Genomic DNA, 15,292 nt, shown 5'->3' with positions numbered 1-15,292 from the left:
TTTGCTGTAAGAAACTGTGCATCAAATGACATTGAGGAGCCCTGAAGTCTGTTCTTTATATGGAGATTAAGAGTTATTTAAATACTAATTTTAAATACACTGCAACCTCTGATTTACAAAGTTCTTACATATGTTCTTATTCAATACATGAGTTATTGGATTGCTATTTGAGAACTTTAGGATAAAAAAAATCCAAGATGAATGCAATCTCCAATAGTGTATAATGCATCTCTACATAAAATAATGGTGACATCTCTTTAATCAAAAAGGTTATGTTTTTATTATTTTTGTTGCTAAAATTAAGATAGTGTATGTTAAAGGTATTTTCTCTCTATTTATTTTATTCCTACAAGACATTTTACAATTCAACTGGTCTTAGAGCGAATAAAACCATTAACAAGGTATTCAAACATGAAACAACTGCAAGTAATGAAATAAAAAGTACCAATTTATTAATGAAATCTCTTTATTTGACAAATTGCATCTTTCAAAGTTATATATCTATATAAAAATATGGACTCTTCAGCCAGTGGACAAACAAAGAGAAGAGGGGGAAAGAGATCAGACGGAGCAGAGTATGAATAAAATTACTTCAGCCAGGCACGTTCATTCATATTATCAGGAGACAAGATGGAAGGCTTAGCATCCAATGTTCCCACACAGAGAGATGCCGAGAAATCTCAGTATACCGAGATTAGTGCAGCCATGCATATTCAAAAAGAGACCAGCACCTAAGAGAGAATAAGAGCAGTTTTTTAGAGTAACGTGTAATGACCATAATGTTATTGTATGTGAGTGGATTAGCTATTTCACCTAACATTAAATAGTAGATTGTGAAAATGTTTAAAGGGACACTATAGTCACCAGAACCAATACAATTTAATGTAGTGGTTCTGGTGTCTATAGCATGTCTCTGCAGCCTTAGCACTTTAAACACTGCTTTTCTGAGAAAAGGCAGTGTTTACATTGCTGGCTAGTTACACCTCTAGTGGGAGTCACTCCACTAGCTTCCTAGTTGAGTGCTGCACAGTGTGCAGTACTGGTGTTGAGCATATGAACATATTCCTGACACTATAGTGTTTCTTTAATGTATATATTGTTTATGTTTTTAACCTCCTCATGACTGGTGACATGCTATAACTATCCTGAAATCATAGTTTAATTGTTCAGCTGACTCTAAGGAACTCTTTAAAAAATCCCGTTCTTTATGTCAACATTGGTAAATGTGTTTTATAAGGAAACATGGATTAATAGGCATGTGTGCCACCTATGGACCTTTGCCAACAATCCTATTATTAGGATTTTTGACTGATAATTATTGTGAAGTTTAACATGTAGTGAAGTAACAACTTATCATATCAGTCTGAGCTTATTTTTCTGCATTGGATTAAATGTCACAAAACAAATCTTTAAAACAGCCAGGGCCTTTAATTGACACAGAATTAAGATATTTAACCCCTTAAGGATGGCGGGCGTACTATGCTGTCCTTGGGGACCCGACTCTAAATGCCGGTGGGCAGCATAGCACATCCACGCTGTCCTTCCCACTTACCTGCTCTCTGGCGATCCCACGACGGCGATCGCGATGGGGGGCTTGCCTGGCATCCCAAGGAGTCCCCCTGCATATGATCCGGCCCTTCAGGGCCTTGTGATCGCGAGGTCCTTGCGAGGACCTCACGATCACATGAACGGAATAGCCGTCCATAGCAGTGCCAGCAGGGGGAATGCCTGGAATGCCAGGTAGTCCCCCTGCTGCCTGTAATAAAGTTAAATAAAAGTTGAAACCAGTTTAAAATTAAATAATATATACTTAGATCATATATATGATCTAAGTATATATATATATATATATATATATATAAATATATATATATATATATACACATACATACACATATACTGTCTAAGTGTATTTTAATATTAATATATATATAATTATATATATATTAATATAAAAATACACGTAGAATGATATTAATTAAATATAAATATATAATTATAAATATATAGAATATAAAATTATTAAATATATAAATACGTTGAAAATTAAAAATAAAAATAATAAAAAATAAATAATTACATTTTTTATATATATATATATATATTTGTAATTTCGTTCTAACTATATTTTGATATTAATATATATATTGATAAAAAAAACTTAGAACGAAATAATACACATTTATATACATAAATATATATGTATATATCTCTATACATATACCTATGTATAAATAAAAATAATTTAAAAAAATTATATATATATATATATATATATATATTCTACGTTAATATTTATGTAATATTTTTACATAATAAAGTCATTTTTATTAATTACAATTTGTGGGACCTGCCTGATAACCCAGGCAGAAAGTCCAGAGAATTTAATTTGCTAGCACTATATTTAACCCTGTAACTTTCCAAGACACCATAAAACCTGTACATTGGGGGTACTGTTTTATTCAGAAGACTTCGCTGAACACAAATATTATTGTTTAAAAACAGTAAAATGTATTACAACATTGATATAATCAGTATCATCAGCATTTTGTACACACAAACGGCACTTACACTGATCATATGATTGTTGTGATATGGTTTACGGTTTTGAAACACTAATATTTGTGTTTAGTGAAGTCTCATACCCCATTTGCAATACCTTGGGTTGTCTACTATTGCAAATGGTATGCCATCGTGGAGGTAATTCTCATTCCTGGGCTACCATACGCTCTCAAAGGCAACATAACCAATCTGGCGAATTTCAATGTGAAAAAAATGAAAAATGTAACATGCTAGATTTTACCCTGTAACTTCCCAAAACGCCATAAAACCTGTACATAGTGGGTACTGTTTTACACGTGAGACATCACTGAATGCAAATGTGTGTATTTTATTGCAGTAAAAGCTAACAGTATTATGACATTCACAGTTAAAATGTCATGCAGAGCTAAAAAAAATAACAACATTTCTTAATTTCTCCCATTTTGTTATATTTTATTCATGTTAAATTATGTTTCATAGCCTAATATTTGATGTTAAATGAAAGTCCTGTTTCTCCTGAATAAAATTAAATATAATAAACGTGGGTGCACTTAATATGAAAGAGGTGAATTGAACAGACATAAAGTCAAATTCCAGATTTTGTTTACGTTTTATTTTGATCAAAACGTGTACATTTGGCTCAGTCCTTAAGGGGTTAATGCAGATGCAAGTTGTAAAGATTTATAAAGATTCATTCCTTAATAAATTTACTACTGTAATGCTCATAGAAAGTACTTAAGTCAGGTAGGTCATCTCGCTCTTTTTTAAAAGGGCACTCTAAGAATCTTCATGCAGTAGTTGTAGTGTATAGAGTCTAACTTTTTACTTGTATAATGAAAAACAGGAATGCTTACATTTATTCAGGAACATTTATCCTGTCAGACATACAACCGCTACATATATCCTGAATTATAAGATTATAAATTACTTTATGGAAGAAAAACAAACATACTTCCGGTGTCAGTACATGCTGCTGCCAGCAGGGGTCATCTCTAGACACTTTAATTTATTCACATCAATAAGAACAGTGCAAGAACATATTATTTTGAACTTTGTCTAATTAAGGAAAATGGATATGATTCAATCCGTAACCTCCATCAAATGAATAAATTAATGTGTTACTGTGCATTGTGGAGATGTAGGTCTCTTGCTTTTTGGAATACAATTATTATTTTTTTTAATTTATACTGCAACATTGAACAATAATAGTAACTTAATTCACACATAGTCATACTGATTATATAGATCCCATATGCCAGAAAAGCCAAACAGGGTTATTCACTAAAGTGAGAATTAAAAGTAAATTCAAAGTGAATTTCACATTTTAGGCCAAAGTAGCCAAACTTGAAGCATAACTGTCTTAGGAAACATTTCTAATTCAGCTACAATGGCCTGCAATTTTAAATTCACGTTGAATTCTCACGTTAGTGAATAACAACATTTTTAATATTTTGATTTGCAATTGCAGCTGCTATAATTGCTACAAGAATGTTCATACGTGATAATGGTCCAAAATTGATATACGTTCAGTGACATGGGTTAAATATTTCATGGTTCAAAATAAACATCTGCTGATGACTCACCTTGCATTTCCTGGGCGTAGAAAGTAGGGACTCCTTTGCACAGAGCTTCGATGTGGCTTCCAAATTGTGCAACATTCTTAACCCGGGTCTGGGACACTGTGTACGTTAGGGTATGTGGAGGGGGAGCATTGGGGTTCTAAAAGGAGAATTGGCATACGTTAAATTTGCTACACTCTTACAGTTAGACTCTTCCCTGGATTGGTGTAGCCACCATTACCATAAGACAACTACAGTGTATCTAGACAACTAGTGTATCTGATCTAATTGGCATATCACTTATATATCTATATCATTAATCTCACTAAGTTCCCTCGGTTACTTTCAACAATTTTATCAGTAGTATGATCGGGAAAAAAATAGCCAGACAAAATTATTTTCCATGCATAGCATCATGTTTGTATCTTATTCAAAATACCAAATGTTCTAGATTAGTGACACCCAATCCTTGCCTTATTACATTTGGCAGAAATAAATGTAAACATTGATGCTTAAAGATAATATAGGAATCAGTTCATATAAATACTTGCATGCAAACACGCAGAACTGTTTTTGCTCAGTTCCACACTGAGAGATAATTTAAACATGCTGCAGTTTGAGTTACTCTGTTGACTACTTAATTTGCTAAATAAATCCTAAAATGCACAAAAACTTCAGAAGATGAACATAGTTCTTTGTTTTGTTTTATGCGCAATACATATTTCTTCAAAATATCGTTTTTTTTTCTGATACGGAAAATTATATAGATGTTGCTACCACCTGGTGTGATGATGCTTAGCATTTCAGTTGAGAAGTATTTGGTAGCTGTGCATGAAATATCTATTCAAAGTTAATTTTTAACTTGATGCCAAAATAGCCAAACTTGAAAAATTATCCAAGTCAGCTACAGTATGTTTACAGTTACAATTTTGTCCTATAATGTGAAATTCACTTTGAATTACAGAAAAAGCACACCTTTGTGAATGAAACCGTGCAACAAACGTAGCAGCAGTCTCATGCAAACAGAAAACCAGCCAGCTTTCATATTGTTTTACTTGATTAAAATATGAAAGTGTAGAGTTGCTGATATACTAGACTCTTGCGTTTTCTACCTGATTTAAGATGATTTTTTTATGGGTTTTATCTGTTTAATGGTATGGACTGTTATTGTTTGCAAAAATGCAAGGAAATAGTACGATGTTCAAGTTTGATATTTTTAATACACGTGGATGCATTCATTTTTTTTTTTGGTAATCTTGTGGGATCTTACATCTCTATATCGTAAGGTAAGTTGATATGGGATTATTCCCTAAAGTGGAAATTGTCAAGAATTCAAACTGAATTCCAAATTGTAAGCTTAAATAATTGAACTGAAAATGCTATGGTTTAAGTTTTTGTATTTTGGTCTAACATTTGAAATGTAGTGTGAAGTTCTGACACTCCGTGCTATAGTGAATAGCTCTGATTAAAATTGAAATTAATGTTTATATAAAGAGTGCTTTGTTCATTACCTGCTTCTCCTGGCTGACCTTGCTGAGCTGTGCCAAGCTGGGTACCACATTTCTGTTCATCCTGCTAACAACACAAGCTCTCTTGGACATGAGCCTGGCAGCAAAAAGACCCTGGAACACAACAAAGAACAATTCTGCAGCTCGGTTAACAGGCTAATCAACAAATAAATGAGTAGTTGGCAAGGTCTGGTGCATTTATGCAAAATTAGTCGATTTTCACTTTGATCCAGTCCTATGGGTACCTTCCACTGATGCAGTAGAAGACAGTCATACAGTGATTTATGATAAAAATCGAATATTAAAGTATATTGTGGTGTAATCACTTACCCTGTTATAGTCCCATATGGAATTCCAAGAGTTCCAGCCATTGAATTGGTTCACATTGGCAACATTATCATGGTTATCAATGTTAACAGTCTGGTGAACATTTGTTCCGGTGTTTCCCTGATTGTTGATGTTGACTGTCTTCAAGACACAACATGAAATAGAAGAGCATTAACCACTAAATGTACATAATAATTAAACTTGAGTCAGTCAATTAAAGCTAAGAACATGACAAATGTCTATGAAAAAAAGTGGTGAAAGCTAAAGTCATGTCTAATCAGGATTATCTAATTAAGGTAATGCTGAACATATCTAGCCACAGTCATGTAATAAATGCCATTTAATTGAGAACATGGCTTGAAGAACTAATAGAATTCATCTTTAAGTTAATGAAGCACATCTGTACTTTCATTGTACATAGTTAAAGAACATCAGCTTACATCACTTGCAAAGGTCACTCCAAGGAGAGCGGTGAGAAGAACCTGCAAAATAAGCAAAGATAAGAAAAATGGTAAGAACTCGTCTCATCTTCCAATTGGCTTCCAACATGTGCTTACGGCAGCCAACTATGCACCTGTCAACTTCACTACTGCAGCTCACATGTGCTAATACATTACTATATAGAGTAGTACATCCAAAGGAAGAAAATATTTAAAGGTCTAACCTTCCACAAGAATAATCTTGTTTCCAGGAACTAGATACCTAGCCAGTCGGATATGTTTATCTTGCACGGTTTATTTTTATAACCAAATATAAAGTCCTAAACTGTCAAAAAGTATTTTTGAATTCCTGACTGATGATCTACAATCTTGATTCTTGAGACAGATCATGGAGCTTTTAGTCTAGAAATGTTAGAAAAACTGCTCCAGCAACTATGCTATCATGTGAAGGTGACGTGCTAAACCTCATAATTAATAAGCTAAGATTCAATGGCACTGAATACTTACTAGAGCCTTCATTTTGCCTGGAGAGGTACTGTAGGAGCAGGAGAATGCAGTGTTTTACCTCAAATATATATGTGCTGGAACGCTAATTAGACAGAACACTCAACAGTCAGCATTGGATGGCATCCACATCTCAGTGACTCATCGTGCTGATAACGTTATCGCAAATTTCGTACTTCAGCAAATGTATTCACTAAGATAAGATATGGCTAAATCCCAAACAACTGCGGTTTTGGTACCCTATTCAAATAGGTGTATGCAAGCATCGGTGAGGTCCGACAGTGGTCAACAAAGAAGTGTGAAACACATTTCCTGTCTGTTGCAAATATCATGTTGATTACCTGATCAGGGCTGGTCTCTAAGTTCTAGATTTGTGCAGATAAGAGTGGACCAGAACTGTAGCACAGGATGGACAATGAAGATGTGGAAATAATGTAACTGGTAAATTATATTCATAATATAAGTACTGATGTGGTGAAGTGGTGGAAGAATTGTCATAGAAATTCCATGTTGAACAGTCAACATTTTTTCAGCATTTACCACAATAATGGGGTCAAAATGGAGCCTGGTGAATTCAGACTACTGCAGTTAAGTAAAGGCCAATCGTATCTACTGTGAACACATGGCAATGTCTCCTAACACAGACTACTAATCCTGGTGTATAATGCCTAAAGCAATGTAAAAAGAACCAAAAGAAAGAGTGAAGCACTGGAATGGCATACTTATTTCAAATGCATTACTTTGGCACTCACCATATCTATAGCTTATGGAAAAAAATACTATATATTATATTATGGTCTAGCTAATTAGAAATGGGAATTAAGTGGCAAATACATAATACAGGAACACAGTTTTCCTCTAAACAAACCTCGCAGAACATTCTCATTGTGGGAAGATCAAACATATCACTATTAGAGGAATGTGCAGAAACCAATAGCAATCATTACTCAGGACTGTCATTGATGGATAGAATTCATTATAAGTCATGACCTAAGTGGTGTTCATGTGTTTCTTACATTTCTAGTATTTTAAAAGTAAATACGCCCCACAGTATTATATGTATGTAAAAACACATAAACAGAGAAACAACCAATAAACTATAGCATAAATACAGCAAGTCAATGATTCCTGATAGCATCGCAGTACCTATAGCCACTTGTAACAGGACCTACACAATAAGGTACAGTGGTTATGTTGTTTGAAGTATCCATTTAAATTTATGATAGGGGTAACTAAAATGGAAAGAAGAGATTTTACTTAACAGGAAATTCTGGGTTAAAATAGTTTTTCTAGGAAAAAGTGCCTGTCCCTGCAGGCTGAACGGATGAACGGAGTAAATGCTGCCTTTTCTGAGAAAAAGCAGTGTTTACACTGCTGCCTAATGCCACCACTAGCAGCTGTCCCTCAGACAGCCACTTTAGGGGCTTATTAGTTGTGGTCCTGCAAAGAATGCAGGAACAACGTTCAGTATCTCAACACTCAACATGGAGATTCTGAACACTCTCTGTACGGATGCAAATGACCTAAGTCATCTCTACGAGGATATGCAGATTTGTGATTTCAACGCATGCACACTCAATTGGAATTTGAGCTTCTTCCCCATGGAAGCATAGGATTGGTTGAGATCATCAGTGGGAATAAAGGTGAGTAAAATACTTTATTTAATGGATGGGGGTAGGGGGGACAATACTTCAAACAGTTAATAAAACACTCCAACACTAGGAATCAATATTTGAGGCTTCCTTTAAAGTTTGTTGAATATGTGAAATAGATTTGCTGAATAGACTTGCTGAAGAACATGCATAGTAAAATTTAAAATGATAAATAAAAAAGTGCAAACCTTCAATGTGCACCTTATTCCGTCACTCAATCTATTGTATCAATGTAATGTTTTGCGGACCCAGGACATACTTGAAAATGAGAGAAATCTCAATGTGTCCATCCTAGTAAAATATTTTAGTAATAAATAAATCTGTAAAATTATAATCCCGTGGTATAATCACACACAAAATAATGAGACTTGGCATAATGAGAGTTGTGGTTCAACAAAAGCCAGAGGGTATGAAGATACTCACCGCTCTGTTATCTGAATTGGAAATTTCTAACTACCTTTGTTACCACTGAAATCACAAATTATAATGAATTAAAAAAAAAACCACATAAACCATGGGTACATCCTTAAGAGCAAATATGTGATTTTCATTTACAATCCTAATTTATCTGACTTTGGGAGGAAGGGAAGTACTCTTTGCATTTGTATATTTACTTAAGCTTTAGGGCTGTGCAACATTCTGAGCCAAAATCAACTGTGTTACTCAAACACTCCACTCATGTAATCATGGGCATCATGGGGCAGTGTCTGAATACTTCAACAGTCTGTAGATTATTAGGGCGGGGAGGGGTTAATTAATTTTAATGTTAAGCTAGACCTGTGCCTAGAAGCAAGCACCATGTCAATTGAATCTTGGGTGTATTCCTTTGAATTCGTATTTAGTAAAAACTGCATAATTTCCATGAAGTGGAACATGTTGAGAGATAGAAGGATACAGTTAAGAGAATGTGGTGAAATTGTACTGCTTGCAAGGTACAGATATCTCTCTACATTACTTGTATCCTTTCTGCGCTCAGACATACTTCCCATTCTTATTCACATGTATTTCATCGAGTGAATGCCAGGTGATAGTACATGTGGAGCTGAATACAAAGGTTGGGTACCAAGAACTTGGGTGAAAGAAGGACAACATAACACATAAAGAAAATATTTCTAAGAACATGTTCACCTATGTCTGTAAGATCAGTCATTATATTTTACGGCAGGAGTTGTTGCACAATAACTTAAATATCGCATAAAATACAAATAATATTATTAGTATTATCAGGGATGTCGGAGGGAGAGTGGAAGACCTGCTGGACTCTGAGCAAACCTTTTTTCAGGATTTACTGGTAATTGAGAGGGGGAACCTTCTCCACCATGCCCAATAGGACATATTACACTGTAAACATGGTTTTACACCCCCCTCTCAAAAAAAAATAAAAAAAAATCCTAATGCTGTGATGCCCTGCTTATAGTTTAGGTGCACCGCCCCACCTGTAAGGAGTAAAAGAGCAGTTTTACTTTCCTTTTCTCTTTTGCAGCGCCAGTCTCCGCTCTGCTGTCCTACCTCCAAGATTGAGATCATCAAGATGAATTCTCAGAGGAAAGCATTGGGAGGCTAGGACACATTTCAGCAAAATGCCACACTGCGCCATTTAGATGGACTCTATAAGAACATATGATTGAAATTGCTGGATTTCACTAGGCTGTTTTAATGGAAGCACCTCTAGTGGCGGTCAGAGTGACATTTAAACCCTACACAAAGGCAATATTTTACAATGCTGGGTTAAACCAACAGGAACTTTGCATCCAGACCAAGTCATTCAGAGGAAGTGGTCTGAATGCCTATAGTGTCCTTTTAACCAATGCGTGGATTTAATATGAACTTCAATTGCAATAAATGTAAAATAACACAAAACTGTATTTTGTATGCACAAGTTTTGAATATAATGGTTATTTGTATTAAAAGCACATGAAGAAAACACCAACATAGTCAAGACTTGCTCAAACATTATCTATCTGTGGCATTATAGACTTAGACACATAGTCCTGGGAACAGCTTCAAGTGATTAAGCTCTCCTGTAGAGAGTATTGCTGGTCCACCCAAAAACTAGTCAAGACGGAGTGAAGGGTGAAAAGGAACTGGCTTATTCAATCAAGGCACACAGAATGTATGCACAGCCCCCAGCATGAGGTTTGCATTGTATACAATACAAGCCCCTTCCAGGGGTCTGGAAGATAATTGAGTTAAAGACTGGTAAGCTAATTATCTCCCAGGAACAGAGAGCCAACACAAAAACATAAAAGTACCACAAAACATAATAAAAAACATACAATAACCCCACATGTCCTACATTCCCAAACAGCTCTGATCTGAGTGACCAAGTTGTCCAAATAGCACTCAGATCAATGCCATATAGGGGAAACACCAACAGGGTAAAGTTCTGACTGGCTGCACACGTGGTCCTATGCCCAAAATAGTTCCAGAGCAATGTGTGCTTTGGCCGGTCAACTTTCGGTGACACCTGCGGCCAAAATATGGGGTGCTCCGCCTGGCTCTCAGGGAGCATTTGTTTCAGGCACTTCCCTCTAAAAAGCGCTCTCCTGGTGGGTTGCAAAGTGGTTCAAAACACTGGACTAAGTTGCCCGAGAACCACAAGGTCACCTAGCCAAAAACAGTTTAATAACATTCACAGCTAAGTACCGCTGAGGTGACTTGGAACGATGAAGTCCTCATGTTGAAATTAGTTCCATAGCAGTTGCAGCTAAGTACCGCTGAGGTCCATTCGTGGGTTTGTTTATGTGAACGCCCGCCAGGGAGCTAGCGTTCGGTTCAATTTGTGAGAATTGTGCCTAATTAGGGGCACTAAGGGAAAGCTGCTAAGAGCTGCTGGGCAGGGTAACTCTCGAACGGGGTCTCTGACCTGGACTCTTGTTGGTGGGCAAGAGGCCAGCCTCTACGCTCCACCAGGAGTTCATGCCAAACTTTCGTGGAAAAGAATGTTTGTCACACTCATTATTCCATATATGTATGACTTATCTCTTGAAACACAAAGTAGAAACTGCAGAGAAGTTGTACGCCTACATTGCCAGTGTTGAGAACTAGTTTTATAAAAAGCTCAAGCATTTCAAACAGACCAAAGGGTTAAATACACATCACAGTGGTGTAGCTAAAATAATCACACTTTAATGGAGATATGTGCATGCTGATATATTCACTGTTGCCACATAAATACTGTGTTAATGCAGTTATGATGGCTACATATCTACAAAACAGACTATCTCCAAAATCTACAAATAAACTCAATTTGCACTTTGGGTTAAAAAAGAACCACAAATGTTAAAAAAATAATCTGAGCATTTAGATCCACAGATTAGGCTTTTGTCCAAGGTCATAAAACTTTAAACTTGACAGCAGAACTGAGATATGCATCATGATAAGATATGAGAGAGAATGCAAAGGCTACACAATTCTGAATCCTGAGACATGAGAAGTAAATGTGAGCAGTGTACTTATTTTAAAAAAGGGGAACAAGCAACATCTGATTTTAAACTTAAACTACGTGGAGAATGACAAAATAATTTGCGGGAGCTGCTTGTGCTAAATGGAAGGGATCAAGTCTGCATACATGGTTTACAGGCTGAGGCCTCAGCAACAGATGTCTTAGCTTAGAAGAGTACACAAGCAGAAGGGGGAATATAGCAAGTGAATGATTTTGCTGAGCAAGTTATGGCTGATCAAGCTGATGAACTTTTAAAACCAACTCCTAGACTTTAATCCATACAGAAAAAAGAAGTTCCAGCTCCTCGTCTGTCCCAGCATGCAACATCAGCATTAAAACATGAACCCTCATCTTTGATTGATATTGATAAACGTCGTACTACTGAAGCCACTACGTGGGATGAAGCAGCAAAATAAGCAATTGAATAATTAAATGTAAAGAGGTCATAGGTTGCAAGTGTGTATTCAAGCAAAATCTGGATGTATATGGAAATGCAATCAGTCACAAAGCTTCACAGTCTGATTAAAGTGATACGTCACACAGCAATAATATATATAGAACCGTTGTAGGTAAGCTTTTGTTTCTAGCAACAACATTTAGACCTGAAATTGTATCTGCAGTGGGAATATTGTGCAGAAAAGTGAGTTCTCTCAGTCAAAGAGTCTGGATTGCCCTCGATAGTATATTCTCAAAGGATCTGTGTGTTCTTATATGGGAATGGTCATATCAGCGGGAATGGTGGTAAGGAAGAATTAATGGTGCTTTCTTCTACAGGGAGAATATACCTCCACAGCAGTAACATGCTAGAAGGCAGAAGGGTTTAACCAACGTAAAACAACTTGGGAATGGGAGAGCCAAAGCCATCCGACTGGTGGATGACAAGACCTGTATAAAGATGTCGTGACAGATGCATGCACCAAGCACATTGAATTAAGATATCATGCAATAAGAGACCTGTTCCAGAAATGATTTAGTGAGATGCAGTACTGCTGAACAGTAGAGCTGACAGATTACATTTTTGAGTAACTATGCTTGAAGATAAATGTGGTGAACCTGAATTAGACACCATATTGAAGGGGTTTGTTAGTTGCTGGTGCCTGGTCTGAATGTGTTGGAGGACTTACTTCTGCTGTTTTTCCTCTATAGTCTCCATGGTGACATTTTCCTGTCTTTCCTTACTTCCTCTCTCTCTTACTCTGCAGTAATTTTGCCATTGAGATCTTCATATGTGTGCCCTTCCCTGATTTTACCATGTTGCTGCTGCGCTAATACAACTCTACTAAATTTTAAGAAATATAACATACTAAAACTCACAGAAATATAGAACTGGACTAAATTCTGGATTAAATTAACTCCTCATATTCACTTGGTATTGGATAAGATATGCTATTAAAAATATTTCATACAAAAATAGGACCTTATTTAATAAGCATATTTTTTTATTAGTTGTATTAGTAAATTTTTTATTTTTTTATTTTTTTTTAAACTTAGTGAAAGGTACATAGGGATAAAAATAAATATTAGCTGAGTTAGCTCATGTTTTTTATACATTGATGTTTTTTTTTTTTTTTTATAAATTTAGTCTACACTCACAGTGGAGAATCCGCACATGAGTAGGCATTTATATTTTCCATTGCCCTTAGATGGGTTCACATTACCAAAGATTTCCATTGAGTTCAAAAGCTGATCCCTACTTTATTTTATAACAGTTATAACTCTAAATATAATAAAAACAAAAGCATAATAAATGTTTAATATCTCTCCCTGCTGCCTTGTTTGTACTAAATGTGCAGTCCTGTTACTCTGCATTGCAGCCATTTGGCTCTGTGTTATAGGGAGGGTAAAACATGGATATTGGTGTGAGGGCCCGTTGTTGCTAAATCTAATTGCTCAATATTTGTACAGCATTTGCGCACAGAGTCGTAACTGAAAACATGTGGAACATCTGGATTGCAGTTGTGTTGGTTATAGGAAATCCATGTAAATGTAGAATGAAAGCTAGGAGAAGCGTCAATGAGTGGAGTAATGAGTCATGGTTTTTCACAAATTAAATCGAATCATTTACCATCCAAATGAGAATTACAACATATTTTTTTACATGTCTCCATGATCAGCCCATTTTCTGACATAACGTTTATAAAAGTTTAGTTCATAGTAAAAGTTAAAGATGAATCAGTCGGCTCTGACTCAGGGTATACATTTCACATGTGTTTTAGATTCATAGACTAGACACCCAGCACAGGTGGTAAAAAGATAATACAGATAAATTGGGCTTCCAGGTATAGCCTACGGTTTTTTACATTTCAACAGGAAAAGTATGTCTCATTTACCCTTAAAGGGAAACTATAGTTTCCTGGCACAATAGCTACCTATAGTGCCTCCCTCCATCGCGCTGCCCTCCCAGCACCTCATGGTGCAGAAGGGGTTAAAATAAACCTTCTGTCATTTACCTGAGTCCAGAGCCGATGTACCCAGCTGCTAGTTCAGGTTCCACCTCTGCTCCTCTCCCACCAATGTCAGCCAACGGGAGAGACCTAACACGCATACGCGGCTATGGCCGAGCTCGCATTAGTATTTCACCTATAGGAAAGCATCTATAATGCTTTCCAATGGGATGTTACATTATCCTCATGCATAGCATCAGTTAGGTGATCAAAAGTCGCCTAATGACCCAGAAGTCCCTCTAGTGGCTGTCTAGTTAAACCTCAAAGGTAATTATTGCAGTTTATTAAAAAGTGCAGTAATTACCTTTGCAGGGTTAAAGCATCTGGGACTATGAACCCAGACCACTTCAATGCGCTGAAGTGGTCTGGGTGCCTAAAGTATCCCTTTAAGGAACATGGTTATCTTGTTTCTCCAGGATCAGAACAACTTTTGCTATGTAATTTTTCAGAAATTATTTTCCTCTCTTTTTATTTGTTTTCCTGTAAGCAAGGGGAACGAAAAGACCATTTAGAAGACACGCATAGTGCACATGTGCAAGAGAGCTCTTTGATCATAATGTTATATGTTCATTTACTGTAATACTAAAAAGGTATTGTGTATAAGTGCACAAACCTCATAATTCTATTGTTATTGAATAGGAGGTAGGTGAACTAAAAAATCCACATGGGGGAATAATGCTGCTATTGATAAATATTTAGGCTTGAAAATATTATCTGCTTTGACACGAGATTGTGATTGCTTGTCGTCAGAACAGTGCCATATTGGTAATAACACGACATTAGCAGACCTTATTTTAACAAGCTATGAGCACAGTGGGCCTAGTTTGAGCTATACAATAAAAAATTGCCAAATGCAGGAAAAATTGACAGGT

General features: G+C 36.1%; 1 protein-coding gene across 1 annotated transcript; it reads right to left on the bottom strand.

Moving 5' to 3' along the window:
- Positions 1 to 521: 521 nt before the first annotated feature.
- LOC134601778 (gastrokine-1-like) lies at positions 522 to 14,521 on the bottom strand. Its single transcript, XM_063446278.1, has 8 exons — positions 14,427 to 14,521; positions 13,172 to 13,255; positions 13,101 to 13,116; positions 6,376 to 6,417; positions 5,939 to 6,076; positions 5,612 to 5,722; positions 4,125 to 4,260; positions 522 to 731 (listed from the first exon to the last, which is right to left on the bottom strand). The coding sequence occupies exons 1-8, from the start codon at positions 14,519 to 14,521 to the stop codon at positions 640 to 642; spliced, it is 714 nt and encodes a 237-aa protein (XP_063302348.1). The 3' UTR covers positions 522 to 639.
- Between the last annotated feature and the right edge of the window lie 771 nt (positions 14,522 to 15,292).

This window comes from Pelobates fuscus, chromosome 3 (assembly GCF_036172605.1).
Source record: "Pelobates fuscus isolate aPelFus1 chromosome 3, aPelFus1.pri, whole genome shotgun sequence".
Lineage (NCBI taxonomy): Eukaryota > Metazoa > Chordata > Amphibia > Anura > Pelobatidae > Pelobates > Pelobates fuscus.
The sequence above is the reverse complement of the archived record's forward strand: the minus strand, read 5'-3'. Positions and strand labels throughout refer to the sequence as shown.

Bases quoted from the DNA above. Each gene is read 5' to 3' on its own strand.
- LOC134601778 (XM_063446278.1), bottom strand. From the start codon at position 14,521: ATGCGTGTTAGGTCTCTCCCGTTGGCTGACATTGGTGGGAGAGGAGCA. The intron at 13,256-14,426 runs GTAAATGACAGA...CTTAAAATTTAG, and splicing joins TACATCGGCTCTGGACTCAG to TAGAGTTGTATTAGCGCAGC. The intron at 6,077-6,375 runs GTAAGCTGATGT...TGTGTCTTGAAG, and splicing joins GAGTGACCTTTGCAAGTGAT to ACAGTCAACATCAACAATCA.